Genomic DNA, 20,010 nt, shown 5'->3' on the forward strand with positions numbered 1-20,010 from the left:
CTACTACTACTACTACTACTACTGCTACAATCTGGGGTTTTCAATGACTCTTTATTATTCGACTCCTTTGTTATGGATCTTAAGAATACATTTTATTGATTAGGTGAATTTATTTTGTCTATAGATTAGAAATGTTGATGCAGAGAATTTACCTCTGGTGGTAAGAAAAAAGCAAACAGTACCCAATCGGAGGGTTGTTTTTGTTTTTTTGTTTTTTTTTTTTAACTTAGGCTTTTATGAATGCCTCAGGCAAATTTTCTTTAATTTTATGACTGGTTTTAAATGGACCCACAAAGCAGTCATTCACCTTTAAAACTGGGCACACCTTTTCATCCAGGTCCAGCTCTAAATTGACAGGAAACAAGGATGCTGACCTGATGCACACCCATCAGTTGTGTACTGGGCGCAGTGCTGACGATGCAGGTGCTGAAAGGAAAGCCTGTGGCTCCCGTCCTTTTGCAACTTGATCGCTAGGAAGTACCCGGGAAAATGTAGCCATACGTTATGAGGAGCACTAGGAAGAAAGCACACAGGATACTGTAAAGTAAGGGAAGGGGGCGTGGCTTTGGTGGTCAAAGAAAGAGTCAGTTACATTTCTCTACCAGTGAGATGGTGAGAAACACCCAGACACGTAAGGAGCCTGAGAGAGTGTTGGAATCATAGGGAATTAGCTGGGACAGAGTCCTGAATCTGATTGTGTTTCTGAAGGGAGACAGGGAAGGGACGATTCTTATGCAAGAATGTGCTCTTTGCAGAAGCCCCTCAGGAAGTGGAGTGAGCAGCACAGGGGAGGGGAGGGAGGTAGAAGTTCCTAGGCACTTTTAGGTCTTCCTATGTATAGCTTTCCCTATGTAAAGCCAGCTCCATTAGCCTAAGGGCAGGCCGCTGACAAAGAGGCATAGGTGCTAACTGTTGGGATCAAAACCACATGATGGAGCTGTTAAGCATACAAAAAAAAAAAAAGTTAAAAGGAATCCAAGGAGATCTGTTGGGACTCGGGTGAGGTGAGTAAGGCATTTGCCCTTGGACAAAATTAAAGAGGCCATCAAAAACTCTGTAATCAGGATAAATAATATTTGATTGCAGTGTTTAAAAAAATCCAAATTAGGGGTGCCTGGGTGGCTTAATTGGTTGGGCATTCAACTCTTGATTTCAGCTCAAGTTATGATCCCAAGGTCATGGGATCAAGCCCTGTATTGGGCCCTGTGGTGACAGCATGGAGCCTGCTTGGGATTCTCTCCCTCTCTCTCTCTGCCTCTGCCGCACTCCCACCCCTCTCAAAATAAAAACATAAACATTTTTTTTTTAAATCGAAATTAGTGGGGTGCCTGAGTGGCTCAGCTGGTTGAGCATTCAGCTTTGGCTCAGGTCATGATCTCACGGTTTGTGAGTTTGAGACGCCGATCTGTGCTGACAGCTCAGAGCTTGAAGCCTGCTTGATTCTGTGTCCCTCTCTCTCTGCCCCTCCCCCACTCACATTCTCTCTCAAAAAATGAATAAACATTTAAAAAATGTTAATAAATAAAAATCCAAATTAATGCTAAAAATCCATGGTAACAAAATATCAAAAGTTCAAAGACAGGATCCTAAAAGGCTGGGATTAGGGTGTGCAAATGAGGTAGACTGGTACAGGTTCAGGGTTGGGTCCTGTCTTTATAAAGTTTTGTTTATTTTATTTTCTTGATTCCAGTTTGTTCTCTATAGTCAAGGATCTGTTTGTCTCTTTTTTCCTTTGTTTGTTTTGTTTCTTAAATTCCATGTAAGAGTGAAATCGTATGGTATTTGTCTTTCTCTGACTTTCTTCACTTAGCATTGTACCTCCAGGTCCACCCATGCTGTTGCAAATGGCAAGATTTAAACATTTGATATCGTATTCTCCATAGATTTTTGGCATTAATTTTGAGTTTTTATAATATTGCCTTAAAATATGACTTATCTTGGTTACTGAGTCTTTCGGTACCCCTTTAGTCTTGCACCTGTGGTAAGTGCCTCACTTGTTGCCGCAGCCCTGGCCCCGGGGGTGGGACACTGACCCAAGGCTGGAGAGGGCCTGTGTATTCATGGAGCTGACGGGAGGCCTGCCCGTAGTGGGAAGCAGGGAGAGAGAGAGCAGGCGGTGTGAGATGAACTTGGAGAGACAGGCCTAAGCTGCATAAACTAAGCTGCACAAGCTAAGCTGCATAAGCTAAACTGCATAAGTGACCATGCAATTTTTTGTAACCCTTTACAGAAGGAAAAATGGTTACCAGTGGGTTTTGTTTTCAAGCTCCCAGGCATGGTCATTAATGCTGCACATCAGAAAAGGCCCCTGGTAGTTTTCTGCCCTTTCATCCCTGCAGAGGAATATTTAAGGTGCATCGGGATTGTTCTCTATTTTAGCACCTGATGTGTAGATATTCAGAGATGACTCTGGAAGACAAGAATTTGAATTGTCAGGAGGAGGCTGCTCAGATAATTAATGCCATGTAAGTAATTGCTTTGTTTTTAAAAAGCCCATTGAGCATAAATGTTAAATGCATTTGTCTTTAAAAATCTATTAGTGCTAAGCTGACTGCATGGAGTTTCCTAGAATTCACTTAAGTCTTGCCAAGAAATTAAGGAGCTTCAGTATCATGGCGTTCCAAAGCCCCTTTGCCCCAGGTGGTAGCAAATTGAATTATAAAAGTTTTAAACCGCTTCACAGCTTACAGATCTGCAGGGTGGCTCTGCAGCTGCATTGTAAGTATATAGGGAAATTAATATCTCAAACATTTAGTGATATTTATGCTAATGGACCTTCTTTATTAAGCATAAATGGTTTTCACATCTTGTTTGTTTAACAGGAACGGGCAGGGTATCTATTGAAAAGACAATATTGTGGAGTCCTAGGACAATAGAAAATAAGCCAAAATTTATTTTCTTGAGATATACATATAACTAGAGAATGTGTTTTCACAAACATAATTATTACTATTTTTTAAAAGTTAATTTATTTATAAATGTAAATAGAGATCTATATCTATAAAGAGAGCACAAGCAGGGCAGGGGCAGAGAGAGAGCGAGAGAGAGAATACCAAGCAGGCTCTGTGTTGACGGTGCAGAGCCCAGTGCAGGGTTTAATCCCACAAACTGAGATCATGACCTAAACTGAAACCAAGAGTTAGACACTCAACTGACTGAGCCACCCAGGCCCCCTAGCAAACATAATTCTTTCTTTCTTTTTTTAATTGCTTTTAATGTTTACTTATTTTTGAGAGAACGAGAGACAGAGGATGAGCAGGGGAGGGGCAGAGAGGCAGGGAGGCACACACANATGCAGGGTTTAATCCCACAAACTGTGAGATCATGACCTAAACTGAAACCAAGAGTTAGACACTCAACTGACTGAGCCACCCAGGCCCCCTAGCAAACATAATTCTTTCTTTCTTTTTTTAATTGCTTTTAATGTTTACTTATTTTTGAGAGAACGAGAGACAGAGGATGAGCAGGGGAGGGGCAGAGAGGCAGGGAGGCACACACAGAGACCAACACGGGGTTTGAACTCACAAGCCGTGAGATCGTGACCTGAGCCGAAGTCAGACACTTCACCTACTGGGCCACCTAGGCGCCCCCATGATTACTTCTTGATTTGACTTATCTCTCGTACTTTATTCAAAATATCTGTGCTATAACATACAAGAGCCTAGAATACTAGGTTACTTCAGGACAGCCATGGATAGCCCTGCAGGCTGTGGACTGCACAATTCCAGGGAGCACCACTTATAAAGACCAAAGCTATAATTTTATTGAAGGAACTCGCTAATTTTATAATGACCCTGTGAGAATGGTAACAGTGTGCAAGGCAGTAGGTAGGAACAGTAGCCCTCATTAGCCTAATCTTCGAGACCAAGCAACACAGATATGCTGCTCCACCACTGGATCCAGTGGTTTTTCATCTGCACTGTTTTCCAGTTTCGCATTCAGACTGAGGAAACTGGTTCATCAAAGTCTTTGTTTAGTGCATGATCTCCAGTTAAAATAGTCCCTGTACCTCAGGGGCTAATGTTTTAGGCATGTCCCTATAACCTAGTTTTCTTGGGTTGCTAATTATTCTTTCCAGAATATCTGGAACTCTTATTTTATTTTATTTTATTTTAAACTAGAGATGTGAGAGTAGTAGATATTTTTTAAATACTAGACTAATTTTGGCTATTACTTTGCACTGCAGTTGTGAAATAGCTTACCTGATGGTGCTTACAATTAAAGTGTGCCAGAATCCAATTGTTTGGATGGTCGTTCTCATTATAAAATATGATTTCAAGTTGTCACTCTTTTCACAATGTATGACTATGTTTTAAGGATCTCTATTTGATCTTACAAAATAAGAGATATATCTTCCAGAAAATGTTGTGTTTCCTAGAGACTCCAACTGTATTCCAGAGGGATGAGAGGTGTCTACAAATGGTCATTATAATTACACAAAATATTCCAAAATACTTACAATTATTCCAAAATAATAAAGACTAGAGTGGGAATAAATGAATAGAAGAGACTTCTCATAGTGTTTTTTAAGAGAGGGAGTTGAATGCAAAAGCCATTCTGCAGTATTGGGCCCTGACCAAATCAGGCACAGAAACAATGTTCATTGAGAATATGGTTGCAGATCTTTCAACAAATGATTTAAGTAAGCACTTTTTTTTTACCTGAAGAAAGAGGCTCTTAAACAATAATATTGACTAATATTTTGTGGGGTGTTTGGCTCTGTTATAGAAGCAATTTACATGAGTCAACTCATTGAAACTCACAAGAACCCCATGAATTAAGTATCATTATTATTATTATTATTATTATTTTAATGATCATAGAGAGGTTAAGTAACTTGTCTGAGGGCATATACATGTAACCTGGGCACTAGTATTTGAACCCAGAGAATGTTGTTAATCTGTGTGATAACCACTGTGCGATGCTTACCTAGTTGTATGAAGCGTAGAATATACAACATAGTCAAGAAAATTTAGCTCCTAAAATACTACCATTTGGGGACTTTTATGTGTCAGACACTGTGCATATGTTATTTCATATGAAACTCACCATAGCCTATGCTTTACAGATGAGAAAACTGAGGTTCAGTAACTTGCCCAAGGCTACAGAACTGATGTGTGGTAGAGATGGGGTTCAAACCCTGCCTAATTCCGAGGATTATATCCTATGCACATGGTTGAATTAGTCTGCCAGTCCATTTACTCCTTGATGGCCAAGATCCTAATTTGATCCTTCCATTATGAAAACCAGTCACAGGCAATGAAATGAACAGAAATTTGTTAAGTGCGTAATTTGCTTTTAAACAAAAGTCTAACTTGAAAAATATTGCCAATTAACGACAGTCCTGGTTGGCTCATTACCTACCCTGAGTTTATTAGTTTTTGCCTGGCCTGTCTCCAGATGCTTCCCCCTTCTCAGTAATGTAATGCTATTTCTGTAAAATATTTGTTTAATTTTTCTGGGCATATTTGCAATGAGCTGCATGTGGGGGATCTTTATTATTTATAGGCAAAAAAAGATCCACCTGCAGACTCTGCGGGCACTGTCTGAAGTGCAGAAAATGACACCAAGAGAGAGGATGCGGCTGAGGAAGCTCCAGGCAGCTGATGAGAAGGCCGGGAAGCTGAAGTAAGTTGCCTTTCCTTAGGGTGCCTTGGGCTCTGGCCACTTAGCAGGCCTCTAAAGGATTTACTAAAGAAAAGCAAAAGCAAGAAATCAAAATGCATATGCACATTTATATTTATTTGGTTCTTCACTTACTTGTCCCCTCAAAAGACAGTTATTCAGCCATAGCAGGTTATTGGATGCCAGCCACTATTACTGTCAGGCTTTCAGTCTTGTGTGCAAAGAAAGATTGAGTATAAGGGAGGCCGTCAGTGATGAAAACATAGAGTCAGCCTACATATGAAGCCTCATCGTTGCTGAGACCTCTTGTACATATACCAGCGAGAGAGTGGAGAGGGTGGCTTCAGTGTTTTGACCTCATTCCCCAGATGTTTGCTGCACCCCCTCTGCCAGGAGACCTAGCTGGTCTATAGGGAGAAGAATATCCCCGCAGGAAATTGTTGGCTTTGAGAAGCAGATTGGAAGCAGCTCTGTTCTGCCAAGTGAAACCCTTTGAAAAGTCAATGCTCAAGGCAGACTGCTGGTGGGCAGCCTCCCTAGGAATTAAAGTATTTGCATGAAAAGGGAAAATTCTGAAGAGCCCTAGACTCCCAATTTCTCAAAGACAGATTTTTCAGTTGGTAGGTTATCCAGTTTCCTAACTTTTCTTCTTTCTTCCTCTGCCAACTTTTTGGTAGTTTAGGAGCCCCAACTAACAACTAGAGAGACAGAAAAGACCTGAAACTCAGATCTGTGCATTTTGTGACCTTGGTAACATACCTGAAAGAGGATTTAGAAGTGTTCTTGCACTTACAGTGCATACCATGAGGAACCAAGTAAGAATCTGTGAGACTACCTCTTTCCCCGTAACACATTTTTTCTGTAATCAGTGTGGAAAGATATTTCTGTCGATTGCATCATGGGCAGTCATGTGCTGGTAACTGTTTAACAACAACCTCTGGGGTTGTGGGGCAGGGGGTATAAATACTCCCATGATGGCCAGTTTCAAGCCACCAGTATGATATCATCAAATGTTCAGTTGAAAGATATGTGTACAATCTGCTCTTGGGAACTAGTACAAACCAGTGCACCACTGAGTATGGGTTTTACTGAGAAAACATATTTCCATAAATGCCTTGAGCCACTGTCACAGTCCCAGGTCTATTTCTAACGCTTCGGGAATGGCAATATTCCTGAGGTACCACCATGATTCATGTCATTGTTTGAGGGTAAAAGGAAAATGAAATCTCTGACAGGAAGAGATTAAAAAGGCAATTTAATAACTTACATGCACATTACAAGTCATATTTTAGATTAAAACTTTTTATAAACAAAGAAGGTCATCGATCTTCCACAGGACATTCAATATGTTTCTTATTTAAAGGAGATGATTTTAAAGTTTAGTCAAAACCTACTTTTATGAATGAATTACACTGGAATTGGTTTTGACCATTATTTCTAGGATTTGAGCGCAGTCATGAGTTTTAGCTGGAAAACCTCTCTATTGTCAGAAGGGAAAAAATGTACCCATTTTATAAACAAAATTTGACTACAGGGATGTTCAGTGACTTTTCAAAAATCTCAATCTAAATTAGCATACAAGTAATCACCAGAACTCCAGTTTAGTAGCAGGTCTATTACATTTGATTCTTCTATACTAGACAAAACAAAACATGTCTGAGAAAAATTCCCCATCACAGTGACTCTCAAGTTCTTTGCGTAAATTCTTTGGAATCTAGTTTGTTCTCCTGTGTTTGGGTTTATTCATCCTGAGAACAGTAATCGAGTTATTAGTATGTGCTGGGCACTGTCTGGATGTCAGGGGCGCACACCCCTGCCATCATAGAGAATGCCCAGGGATCGATTCCACCTTCTTTTGCCTCAGAGTCATGCCTCAGGCATGAATTTTAGGAGTTTTAAGGATGGGCAAGGAACCAGAGCATTATCATGTGTGTTAAAAGAGAATCAGGTGGCTTCTGCACTGCATTTTCCTTGATGAGGAAGAGACCCATTGACCTGGTTCCCCAGCACCCGGGTTTGCCTGTTGGAACAGGGATCACACTTACCTGCATAATACAGATGTGGGTTTAGCAAAATACAGCTGTTGTTTTTACCTTCACTTTAAATTTGCAGAAAGCTTGCAGAAGAAAAATATGAAGAAAATAACAAACGAATGCAAGAGTTGCGATCTCGGAACTCTGAGCGGCTAACTATTGATGTTCTTCACGTAAGTGCTCTCTTGTTTTAAATTTCACATCAGACTTTTAATTGTTTCAAATTCATTGCATTCAGGGGCGCCTGGGTGGCTTAGTCGGTTGAGCGTCCGACTTTCGCTTAGGTCACGATCTCGCGGTTCGTGGGTTCGAGCCCCGCGTCGGTCTCTGTGCTGACTGCCAGCTCGGAGCCTGAAGCCTGTTTCAGTCTGTGACTCCCTCTCTCTCTGACCCTCCCCTGCTCACGCTGTCTCTCTTTCTCTCCTGGAAATAAATAAAACATTAAAAAAAAATTTTAAAACAAACAAACAAACAAATTCATTGCATTCATGTGGCCAGTCAGGCAAGAAAAGGGGCAAAGGGGAGAAAAAAGGCATCCAGACCAACTTTGCCCAATTCAGGGAGGAGGTACTGCAGTTTATTGTAGAATATAGGCCAGTGGATAGTGATGACACTAATTTAGAGCAGCTATACTTAGAGATGGATTGATAGATGCAACCAAAAACCTCAAGTGCCTACTGTGTACAGGAAAACTCAATCAACATGGGATGAACAATTGACGACTAAAATCATGACTTTGCAGAGCGAATGTGTGCGCATCTAATTTTGAATTTCAGCCATGCTTGCTGTTGCCTCACCTCTTTAGTCCATTGTTCTCTTTCTGTCTTATTTTTTATTCTTTCACTTTTTATTTTCTGTCTCCCATCTATATCATTGTGCATTGTGTTAAGAACCCTGTTTAAACTTTGAATAATTACCTTAGAAGTCCAGTAATAAGTAGGGTTGCAGAGTCCCTACTCGTTCCATGGACCCAATTCATATCTTCTGCATCCCAAGCCCCTGACTAACAAATAGCATTTTCTCTAATGGTTAAAACCATCTTCATGGACCTTGGTACAGGCTCTGATATTTAAGGAAGACTTTTTTCAGGGTCATATTTGTACAACAGACTTCAACTCCAAATTTCTAGCTCTTCTGGTAAAAGCAACATGGGAAAGAGTCATTTTCATGGAGAACTTTACTGTCTCAAATTCTGTTTTTTCATTCATTGGAGATGTCTGCATCTGAGGGAGATTCTTTTTCATTAGCAGGAAGAACCAAGCCCCCTGAGGCTGTGGATGATCCCTGGAGTCTGGGGACACTAATTGTGCTGTAGCTCAGTGATCAGAGAGCCCCAAACCTTGGGGTATTGCAGGAGCCCCTAGCAAAGCTCACTCTCAGATAGGTAGAGCTTAGGACCACTTGTTAATCCACCTTTCTGAAATATTTAGTGGTTGTAAGTGTTGCAGATTTCTGAAAACCCAAAATTGGACCAGATGGGGGACCCAGGCTTCTCTGACCTTAAGAGTATCTCTCCCTTGGGGCACCTGGGTGGCTCAGTCGGGTAAGCCTCCAACTCTTGATTTCGCCTCAGGTCATGATCTCAAGGATTGTGAGATCAAGCCTCATGTTGGGCTCTGCACTGGCAGTGAGGAGCCTGCTTGGGATTCTTTCTCTTTCCTTCTCTCTCTGTCCTTCCCCTGCTCACTCTTTTTCTCTCTCTCAAAATAAATAAATAAACATTTTTTAAAAAGAGTATCTGTCTCTTGGAGACTTTAGCAGACAATGTAGGGACGTTGGTGACGTGTGCTAAATCCTACTCACCCCTTTCTCCTCCCATCTCCCACTCCATTAAGTGAAGCCAGCTGTGGGGTCTGTTGTGGGTCCCAGAGACATGGGAGTTGGGATCATCCCCACTCATGAAACCTAGTGAATAGAGAAATTGTTGGCTGAAAGAGATGGGGTCAGCAGCAGTATTGGATCCCTACTTGGAGAAAAGTCTTAATTTCACCACTGCATGGAAGGACCTGAGGCCCCTCCCCCCCCGCAAGCACTGAGTGCCTGTCTTCAGCTCCCCAGTTGCTAGGCCCTGAAATGATAACTTGTGGAGGTGCATCACTTTTCCCAGTCTATCAGCTTTCTTTCCCATGGGACTGAGAATTGCAAATTGCCAAGATCCTTAGGCAGAATCTGGCATTACTATAGAGATTCTATGTTTGTTAGTGTGTGTGAAACTACTTGATAATCATCTGATAAAAACTGGAACATTTTCCCTGGAATGTTCCAGGACTTCTCCTTCTAAGGGATTTTATCCTCGGAGATTAGAAATTGAAAAGTACAGGGCCACCTGGGTGGCCTAGTTGGTTAAGCAACCGACTTCAGCTCAGGTCATGATCTTGCAGTTTGTGAGTTCAAGCCCCACATTGGGCTCTGTGCTGACAGCTCAGAGCCTGGAGCCTGCTTCAGATTCTGTGTCCCCCTCTCTCTCTGACCCCCTCGTCTGCTCATATTCGGTCTCTCTCTCTCTCAAAAATAAATAAACATTAAAAAAAAGAAATTGAGAAGTACAGATGTGGTAATATTTTGTCTTATAAGACCTAAATTACTTTCCTTATTCCTTAAGTTGCTGTATGGCAAATACAAATACAGTTTCAAATATGATTTTACATTTTAGTGACTGATAATTTACTTAATGTTTTTGCTTTTCTTCATTGACCTTTCAAAGCAATAATTTGTGTGTTCTTTTTTGCGTTTCTGATATTATTATTATTGTCAGTATTAAACAACTACACGATAAGTGGTCCTGGCCTCCTATAAACCAGGGTCATTGGGGGATCCTGCGGTAACTTTAAGATAAAACCGAGACCACATGGGGGCGCCTGAGTGGCGCAGTCGGTTAAGTGTCTGACTCTTGATTTCGGCTCAGGTCATGATCTCATCGTTTGTGAGTTCCAGCTCCGTGTTGAAATTTCCTGCCTGGAAATCTCTCTCTCTCCCTCTCAAAAAGAAATAAATAAACATGTTTTTAAAAACAGACCATATGGCAGGCAGAATCTTGGGAGATTTCATTAATCATATATTACGCCACAGAACATGGGATCCAGACAGGATAGTCTAGATCTTGGCACAACTCAAACAAGGAAAGTGAGGATCTCATAAGGATCTTGTGAAGTCCCAACCCCTAACTTCCCAGTGTCTACCTAGTTCTTTCTAATTCTATCCCATTTCTGTCAGCAAGAAGCAAAAGGAGCATGAGGGGAAGTACCTAATGTTGTCTTGTCCAGAGATGTTGGTTCATTCTTTGATCACCCAAGATTTAGTATCATGAACATCTTTGGCCCTGAGCTTTCCAGAAGCACATTCCTAAGTTTACATACTGATGGAGGCTAGAGATGTTCCAGGCAGATGTGTGGCTCTCGCAGACAGTGTCTTCTTCTAGCTGGTTCAGTCTTGCAGACAGCATTGCTCAGCTACCCCAAGTATCTTGCCCTGTTTCATGAAGTTCTATCAGCCACTTCCTTCTAGCCCATCTTTAGCATCCTATCTTCTCAATTTCAAAAGTCACCTTCTCTTCAGGAAAATCTTTGACTTCACAAGTCCACAATCCACTGGCTCTCCTCGAAATTATTTAATTTTTTAAAAATGTTAATGTTTATTTATATTTTGAGAGACAGAGCATGAACAGGGGAGGGGCAGAGAGGGGGAGACACAGAATCTAAAGCAGGCTCCAGGCTCTAAGCTGTCCGCACAGAGCCCAGTGCAGGGCTCGAATCCATGAACTGTGAGATCATGACCTAAGCCGAAGTTGGACATGTAAGCGACTGAGCCACCCAGGCGCCCTCTCCTGCAAATTCTTATGGCTCACAGCAATGCTTCCCAAACTTCAAAATTCACCCAAACCACCTGTTGATTTTGTTAAAAGACAGATTCTGATTTGTTTGGTCTAGGGTGGGGTGTGGGGTGTTGAATTTTTAACACGCTCCCTGCTGATTCTGACCTGCTGATGTAGGACCACATTAGTAATGGAGAGAAACTGGGGCTCTTGAAAGCCATTCACCTTCAGATGAAGGAAGGCTTGGAAAAGCCACCGATGAACACTTTCTTATAGACTCTTTAGGAAAAAAAACATTTAAAGGGAACAGACATAAAGGAAAAGTGACCTGGGGCTTCCTTGTTGGTCCCTGAAGGATGAAGAGAGGGGTCTAGGCAGGCAAGAGACACATTTAATCATATTCATGGGTACAGAGTGAGGCAGGTTTAATGATACTCAAAGAACAAAGGAGAGAGAAAATGGGAAGGTAAACACTTCGTGGAGGGACTGAAGAGCTTTAAATATCTCAAGGAAGGACATCAATGAGCTGGAAAAGATGAAATGAAATCTAAGAAAGAAATTGGATTAATCAGATGCAGGAAGCTAAAGAAAAACGTGATGAAGAGAAGAGGAAAATGCTCCCGTGTTCGCCCATACACATATTTATGATCTAATTTCTTCCTGATTTCACTGGGTCTCTGTTCTCATTTCCTTCTTCCTTCTCTCTTGCCAGCTGTGGCAAACTACCTGATATTTCAAAAGCAGTCATACAAGATAAAATTCAGAGTTAGGAGAGAAATTGGGCTGGCTCTGTCATTTTGTAAACACATTACACAGATTCTTCAAGGCGTTTAGGAGAATGGCTTGTTTTGTTTCTCAGACCCTAACTGACAGGGGTCTTTTATTTTGGCAGGCAATTTCTGCTTGGCTGAATCTGGGCTTTGAAATCTGGAAGCATAGTTGAACATGGAATCATGTTTGGCACCATTTCTTTAAAGGATGGCAGCTTAAAACAAACAAAACAACAGCTAGATTCCCGTAATACACACAATAAGCCTGGTCTTTCTTTATCCCGCAGCACATCCAGTTGTGACGATGCCAGAACTGGCTTTTGGTGAGAAGTGCATAACAGCTCAGGTCTCCATGCACGAAATAGTAATGGGGACCAATGATCAGATCAAGTCCTTGCTAACAGAAGCAGTTATAACAATTCTATCTGTTCTCTTCAAAGAGAACTTGAGCGAATCAAAGTCAGCATCCTGTTACTGATTTTCTAATGATTTCTGAAGTAGAAGTGAAAGCACATTTCATGCAGTCTCTGTTCTTTGTTCTTAAAGTTGCCTGTGTGCTATCAGTGATCCTTTGAAATTTGGAACCAATTTTACCTCCTGCAACAAGTATACAGCACAAAAAGTGGACTTCTTTAAAATATTTTATGACTGTGTTTTCACAAATGCCATAGCACAGGGTGACAAGCTTTGTTTTGCTTATTCATTTAAGATTAGTTTGAATTTAACTTTCTGTTTTTAATAAGAAGATACTGTCAGAGTAGTCCTCCATGAAAACCACTTTTTAAGGAAAATAGGTCAGTTCAGCATTAGCTCTAGGTTGAAAACACGCACGCAAAACTGAAAAAAAAAAGCAAAATGATCTATTGGAATACCAATTTATATATTTGAAAATTTTACTTTTTTTGAAGTGTGAATTCTTTCTTTTTTAAAATGTTTATTTTTGAGAGAGAGAGAGAGAGAGAGATAAAGTGGGGGAAGGGCGGGGGGGGTGGGACAGAGGATCCAAAGCAGGTTATGCACTGACAGCAGAGAGCCCGATGCGAGGCTCAGAACTCACAAACCATGAGGTCATGACCTGAGCCAGTCTGACACTTAACTGACTTAGCCACCCGAGGCACCCAAGTGTGAATTCTTTCATGGGCCTCTTTGGTATCTTTCTTTAGGAAACTGGAATTCACAGAATCACAGAACTGTTAAAGCTAGAAGAGACCTTGGAAGTCATCCTCATCTGAGATGAGGAAACTAAGCAGGGCCGGGCTAGGGTGAGGTAGGTGTGGTACCCTGGATGCAGAACTAAAGGGGGTATTAGTTCTTAGCTGCTGATCGCTCCTTCTCTTTCAGGAGCCTGAAAGAGAGTACCTCCTTCAGTTGTGCACATGGCCATTTCTCCTGCTTCACCCTAGTCATGGAGCTGAAACTGATGGCATGGGAGATGAAGGTCACCTTAATTGTTGTTTCTCTTTTCTCAAGCTGCCTTCTTAAAATTTGAAAATGGTATCATGTTTAAGGGGAGGATTAGGCAGACTTTTATTTCCAAATAGTCTTCTAAACAATATTGTTTTATTGGTGATAATGCTGCTTCTTTCTATCAGCTTCTCATGAATTGTTAATTACCTTCCACAAGGAATCTGATGACCTGACTTCAGAGAACCTGCCTGAGTCTCAGCCCTTTCCTTCCTTGGACCTTGGCCTACTTGAGTCAAGTATAGAAGACACCATAGCTGACCTTGGAGATCATGGTATGAGTTTGCATTAGTATTCAGAAGGGTTGGCACATAGTTTGGTGTGGCTGACCCTCCAGTAGGCCTGGCTGGCTTCTGGGAAAAGCCTTGGATGCATGTGACCACCTTCCATCAGTTTGCCAGAGCTGAGCTGGGACCAAGATAAAAAGCAGAAAAGCCAAGGGATTTGTCTGTCCTCTGCTGTCTCCTTTGTGATAGATGAAGATGAGTTATAAACTCACACCAGGCTAGAAACATCTTCTACACAAGTTAAACAATGTCATCATTAACTGACTTTGAAATAGTGTAGGACTGTGAATGCTCTGAAGTACCATGTCCCTCTTCTATAAGTGACTTCCCTGGCTTTCATAAATTTAAAGTGAATAAATGAAGTCAGGCTTTGAAAAATCAACTATATGGATGTGCAATCATTGTAAGAAAAAAAGTGCTCTAACCCAAATGAGTGAGATCTATCAGAGCTTCATGGTTAAAAACAGGAATTTTGGAGCAAAAAGACTGCCCCTATCAGAGAAGCCTCTGGAACTTACTCTTTCTAGATCTGTTTCCTTATCCATGAAGCAAGAATAATATCTTCCTTAAGGGTTGTTGTGAAAAGCAAATGAGAGTAGGCATGTGATGTGCTCTTACCTTCATGCTCCACACAAAGTAAGAGCCAAAGAAAGGAAAGCAGTTTATGATCCTGAGAGGCAGGGTTATGACCATGGGGGCCATCTCAGTCTCGTACCACTGTCTCCAGTGCCTAGCACAAACTGCTAGGAATATTGTAAGAACTCCATAAATATTTCTTGAATGGATGGATGGATGGATGGATGGATGGATGGATGGATGGCAGGATGGATGAATGGATAATATGTTAGTCTGGACCTCTGAGATGCAGATGTCAAGATGGGACTAAAAGTGTAAGGATATTATTAGGGGAAATGTCTACATAAAAGGCATTAGGCAAGGAGCTTAAAAAGGCATTAGGCTTAAGGAGCCTTAGAAAAGGCTGAGAGAATCATCAGGCCATGATTCAAAGTCATGTTCCAAGTAAAAAAAATAGAGGTTTGGTGGATGTGTACTAGTCTGCTAGGCAGGCAGAGGCAACCGAGACATCAGGAAGTCTTCAAGCAAAGTCAGTTGTCAGGGGCTTGCCCGAGTATCCCTGCTGCACTCGGGCAGTTGTAGTGGCCTCTGACAGACACAGGGGTGGGTTTCAGAGCACAGCCATGGGCCCTTGGCCAGTCACACTCCTTATAGTGGGAGGTCTTCAAGGTGTATCCTCATGGCCGCACAGTGGTGTGACAGATCTCTGGAAGTAGTTGAGTTTTCTTTCCAAGCTGAGGGTGAGGGTAGTGAAATTTGGATTAGCTGGTCATCGCAGCCCAAATTGGCATCTGTTGTCTTCCTGCCAGAGCCATTAGAGCTTGTGCCTTGTCCTTCACCTGTAAGGAAACTAGCACCTTAAGCTCTTTAGGCTGGCATTTCCCAACGTTTAAAATGGTGTTGTGGAAGCCATCTGGTAACAGGTGTTATTGACAAATATGTACATCAGGTGGATTTTCATCTTTATCCTTAGATGCATCAAGTATTTTTTTAAAATATTGTTATTTTACAAAGGTAAAACTTGGAAGCATAGAAATATCCTATGAGCCTTTCTTTCCAAAAATAGAAAACTGAGAGGCCATTGGGTAGCACCTGATATGGATGGCTTGTGCTTTGCTACATAAGGTAGAGCCATCACTATGTATAAAGAGGAATCTCCAGGACAGGATATTGAATGGGTGGTCTAGGATCAAGAAGTCTGGGCCCAGCCTCTGTGTCTCAAGTAGGAAAAGTACTTAATACTCATTTCATGGAGGAGAAACCAAAGACATTAAGTAATTTGCTCAAGAACTCAGAAGTGCCTACCTTTTAGAGCAGCACCTTTTCCATTTCCCCCAAAGTGTATGTATTTGGATGTGGTGGGTGGGAGCAATAGGTTTTCAAGAAGCTGACAGATGTCCAATGAATTGGACTTTCAAAAGGCAGGGTTTTTGTGTATCTCTTTGCTAATATTTGTGAACTGCAGTAGTCACATCACACCTAGGCTAGTCCTGACCACAGGATTCACCTGCTACCAGGAAACTCAAGCTAATGTCCTCCTTTCTCTTTTGTCATGAAGGTTTCAATATGGCAGACCAGGTATTGATTTAGCAGCCACACTGGAAATGTTCAAATCTACTCCTTTGACCACCTTGTTTATGCTATAAGGAAATACAACTGAGGTCTCCCATAATGAGCTGTCAGATCCAAAAAACACATTGTAGTTTTAGTTGAGCCAAATGCCTTGTAGACTAGTCTAAACATTCTTCTTTTTTCCTCCTTGTAAATTCATATTTTCTAAATTGAAAAGGGAGATTTAGAACTATGAAAACGTTCTTTGGTTTGATGATTGATTAGACTCCTGGGCAACTAGAAGTTATTAGTGACCACGTGTCTTAATCATGAAATTTTGAGGCATGAGGCTTTAATATGTTTGAATTCTGAAGTGGTTATTTAATCTATTCTCTTTGCCTTTTTAATTTTTTCAAGTTTGTTTATTTTGAGAGCTAGAGAGAGAGAGAGAGAGAGAATGGGCAGAGAGAGAGGGAAAGAGAATTCCAAGCAGACTCCATGCTGTCAGCACAGAGCCCAACAGAGGGCTTGAACTCACCAACCGTGAGATCGTGACGAGCTAACATCAAGAGTCAGATGCTTAACCAACCGAGACATCCAGGCATCCCCTCATTCTCTTTACCTTTTAGAAAATATGACTCCAAACTTTCAGCACCCAGAGAAAGTTTTTATTTGTTTATTTTTTATCTAGCATTTATATGTAAAATAAAATTACATAGTCTTTTTTTAAGCTTCTACACCAAATGTTTAATCAGTCTTTGATGTTGAATTGGAAAATTCCCTCAGGGCTGTGAGGAGTTAGTTGCAGAGAAGAAAACAGAGTGAGACATTTACATTCGAGATGCATTTAGTTGACTACAGCTGATTTAATCTAGCTAAACTCATGGATAACCGTTATAATCAAATGAGAAGGCACAACTGGAACATTAAAGAAATTATCCCTATTTAACTCCTTATATGTAATACCGATGATTTCTTGCACATTAATTTTTGCCAGGAATTTCATTGCACTTTAGCCTTGTTTTCAGCAATTCACAGTTGAGTTTCAGAATAGGGTTTCTTGCAAAGCTGCAATAGCTTGGGGCTCATGAGCATGGTCCAGGCAGAGCATGGCTCTCAACTCAGCTGTTCATATGCGAAGGCTTCTGTGGTGTGGGCCTCAGCTGCCCGCCCATAGGCTGACCAATTGTCACTTCATTACCCTTTCAGCTACACCCTGAGTGAGTCCGGGGCCCCTTCCCTGTGCTCAGAGAAAGCTCCCACCTCAAGGGGACTGTACTTTGCTTACCCATACGAAGCCCACAGGCCCTTTGCAGTTGTGGGCTGCTCTGTGACTTATAGCATCATCTCTTCCCTTTTACTGTGCAAGTGGGAGTAAAGTGATTTGAACTCTGTTATACAATGATATATTTTTATTGTCTTAATTTTACAAATGAAAACATTTATCAGCTCTGCAATTCTACTTCCAGATAGTTACCTAAGAGAAATGAAAGCATGTTCCTAGCAATTTTATTCATAGTACCAAAAGTTAGAAATAAGTCAAGGGCCAACCAATAGGTGAATGGGTAAACAAACTTGCAGTTTATCCATGCAATATAATACTACTTGGCAATGAAAAGGAACAAGCTATCAATACACATAATATGGATGAATAGCAGAAATAGTGTGCTGAGTGAAAGAAGCCTCAAACGAAAGAGTTCATACTGAATGAGTCCATTTCTGTGAAGTTTGACACCAGCAGCACTTATCTGTAGTGACAGAAATGAGGCCAGTAGGTTGTCTGGGCATTGGGAGTTGACTCAAAGGGCACAAGAGAACCTTTTGTGGTGATGGAAAAATTCAGTATTTTCATTGTGGTGGTGGTTTACTCTGATGTATATATTTGTCAAAACTCACTGAACTCTATGCTTTAAATGAATGCATTTTATGGTCTATCAATTATACCTCAACAAAGTGTATATATAAAAAGAGCATTGATAAGATACACAGGAAAAAAAGAAAGGGAAAACCCACTATGATTAATGCCCATCAGTCTGTGCTTTAGCCAATGAATGGCCCAGAGAGACTTGGGTGGGGTTGTGGAGATAGAAGGCAACTGGAAAGATCTCTAGTATTACTTGGGACACAAAATCCTTAGTCTGGATTGTGATCATGGGGTCTTCTTCTAATATCAGCTAAGCAATATTGCCTTCCACAAGGAGTATTAACAGAGTTTCAGGGTCTTCTCTCAGGAGGAAAATGAGCTTAAAGATGAGGGGCTGGGATCCCTTACCTCCTCTCTTCAGCCTTTATAGTTGGAGGGATCACACTGCTGTGGCAGGCAATGCATACCAGCAAGTCTCATAGGACCTAGTGTCCCCTGAAAGCAGCCCAAATGTACTAGAACCAAAAGTAACAGCCCAGGCTCCAAAACTCCGCCCGGGACAGAGAAGCTGGTGGAGCCGCCTAGCTCATCAGTCATCAGAATAAACTAAGCGCCAGGGATCATTTCTGTGTTCCTAGATGTCCCATCACTTCCAGAGCTTTACATGTCTTAAAGCCTTGAGTTATAAATATAAACTGACGGTAGTTTTATTTCGTATTTGTCACATATTCTGCTGGGTTACTTTTGCATTGTATGGTAGTGTTTCCACCCGACTCTCCTATTTATGCCCCAGAATACAGGCTCCTGCGGACACTCTCTAATTTCCTCAGCTCGACAGGGTAATTAAAATGAATCTAATATTGAGTAAAGATGTGCCAATTCTCTACCCTGAGGCATATTTAATAGCTTAGAGTGTTTCTTTCATATGACGGGCTGGGTAAGTGCCTCTAACTGAACTTTAAAAGATCGTATCCAATTTGAAAACTTGAAGTGGATGCAGACTAACACCTGCCCAGCTGGCCACTTCACTCTTGTGTCCTGGAGGGCATGATAGAAACAAGAGGAAAACCAGTCCCCAAGAACCTCAGTCACTCATATAGAAAATCAGTCCCCAAGGACATCTCGAAATAAATTTCTCACCTGGGAAAGCCGTATGAGATTCCGTGGCCCATTCTTTAGCCAAATAAAATTATACAGTAGTTATTCAACTATAGGTGTTGCAAGTAGGGAGAGAGCATCCTTAAGTGGCCTCACTGGGCCTGTCATGGTTCGTGTTTAGAATGAATCAATTAAGCAGAAAATTAAAGAAGCATCAATCACGGCTTTAAGGTCGGACAGACTGCAAAAGAGACAGACTAACCCCTCACACAATGTGTGCTTCGGACAGCATTTTGGACATACCACAGTGTGGTTTTTCTTCGGTTGATGCCATTATTTCCCATGCACGCGATGCTCACAGCTGTGCCCAGGGCTCCTGCATCCACCACCAAGAGAACATCATTATGATGCCCAAAGGCAGTCACGCTGTCACAGAAAACTATGATGGCTATTCCGGACAGGATTTGCTTCCAGTCAACTAGCCATCTGTGATTCATTGAAATATTTTACCTCGGTGTTTGTTTAGACCAGACCTTAACGTAGATATCTGTGATGGGGATTTAAATCTGTCTCGTGTGATCTTTGTAGAAGGGCTGTTTTGTGGCAGTGAGGGCCACGGGAGTATCAGCCACCTCCTGTGTTCCATTGTCAGTCTGTCGGTTTTTGAGGTAAAACAGCACATCTCCCAAACAAACAAAAAATCATTCTGACAAGGAACCGTGGCAGCAGTATCTAATACCTTTGGTCATTCCCGACTAACAGCATTTTCTACCGACTTCCCTTCTTCTCTCACTAAAAAAAAAAAAAAAACAAAAACAAAAAAAAAAACCAGGAAACCTACAGAAAGTTTTAGAGCGATTGTCATCTTTCATAGTAGCATGTCTGTGTGCAAGCAGTATAATGAATTTGACTTAGTCTAAAAAAGTCCCTT

At 41.4% G+C, this 20,010-nt stretch overlaps 1 protein-coding gene across 1 annotated transcript in view; it reads left to right on the forward strand.

Annotated features, from left to right (window-relative positions):
- LOC144220614 (serine/threonine-protein kinase Nek11-like) overlaps positions 1-19,747 on the forward strand; it is a gene marked incomplete at its 3' end in the record, with an annotated part of 113,954 nt that extends 94,207 nt beyond the window's left edge. Inside the window, exons 9-14 of the mRNA XM_077750918.1 lie at positions 2,380-2,465; positions 5,509-5,628; positions 7,738-7,831; positions 13,864-13,994; positions 17,327-17,485; positions 19,606-19,747. Coding sequence (XP_077607044.1) covers positions 2,380-2,465; positions 5,509-5,628; positions 7,738-7,831; positions 13,864-13,994; positions 17,327-17,485; positions 19,606-19,747 — 732 coding nt within the window. The remainder of the gene's footprint in view (positions 1-2,379; positions 2,466-5,508; positions 5,629-7,737; positions 7,832-13,863; positions 13,995-17,326; positions 17,486-19,605) is intronic.
- Between the last annotated feature and the right edge of the window lie 263 nt (positions 19,748-20,010).

This window comes from Crocuta crocuta, unplaced genomic scaffold (genome assembly GCF_008692635.1).
Source record: "Crocuta crocuta isolate KB4526 unplaced genomic scaffold, BGI_CrCroc_1.0 scaffold279, whole genome shotgun sequence".
Classification (NCBI taxonomy): domain Eukaryota; kingdom Metazoa; phylum Chordata; class Mammalia; order Carnivora; family Hyaenidae; genus Crocuta; species Crocuta crocuta.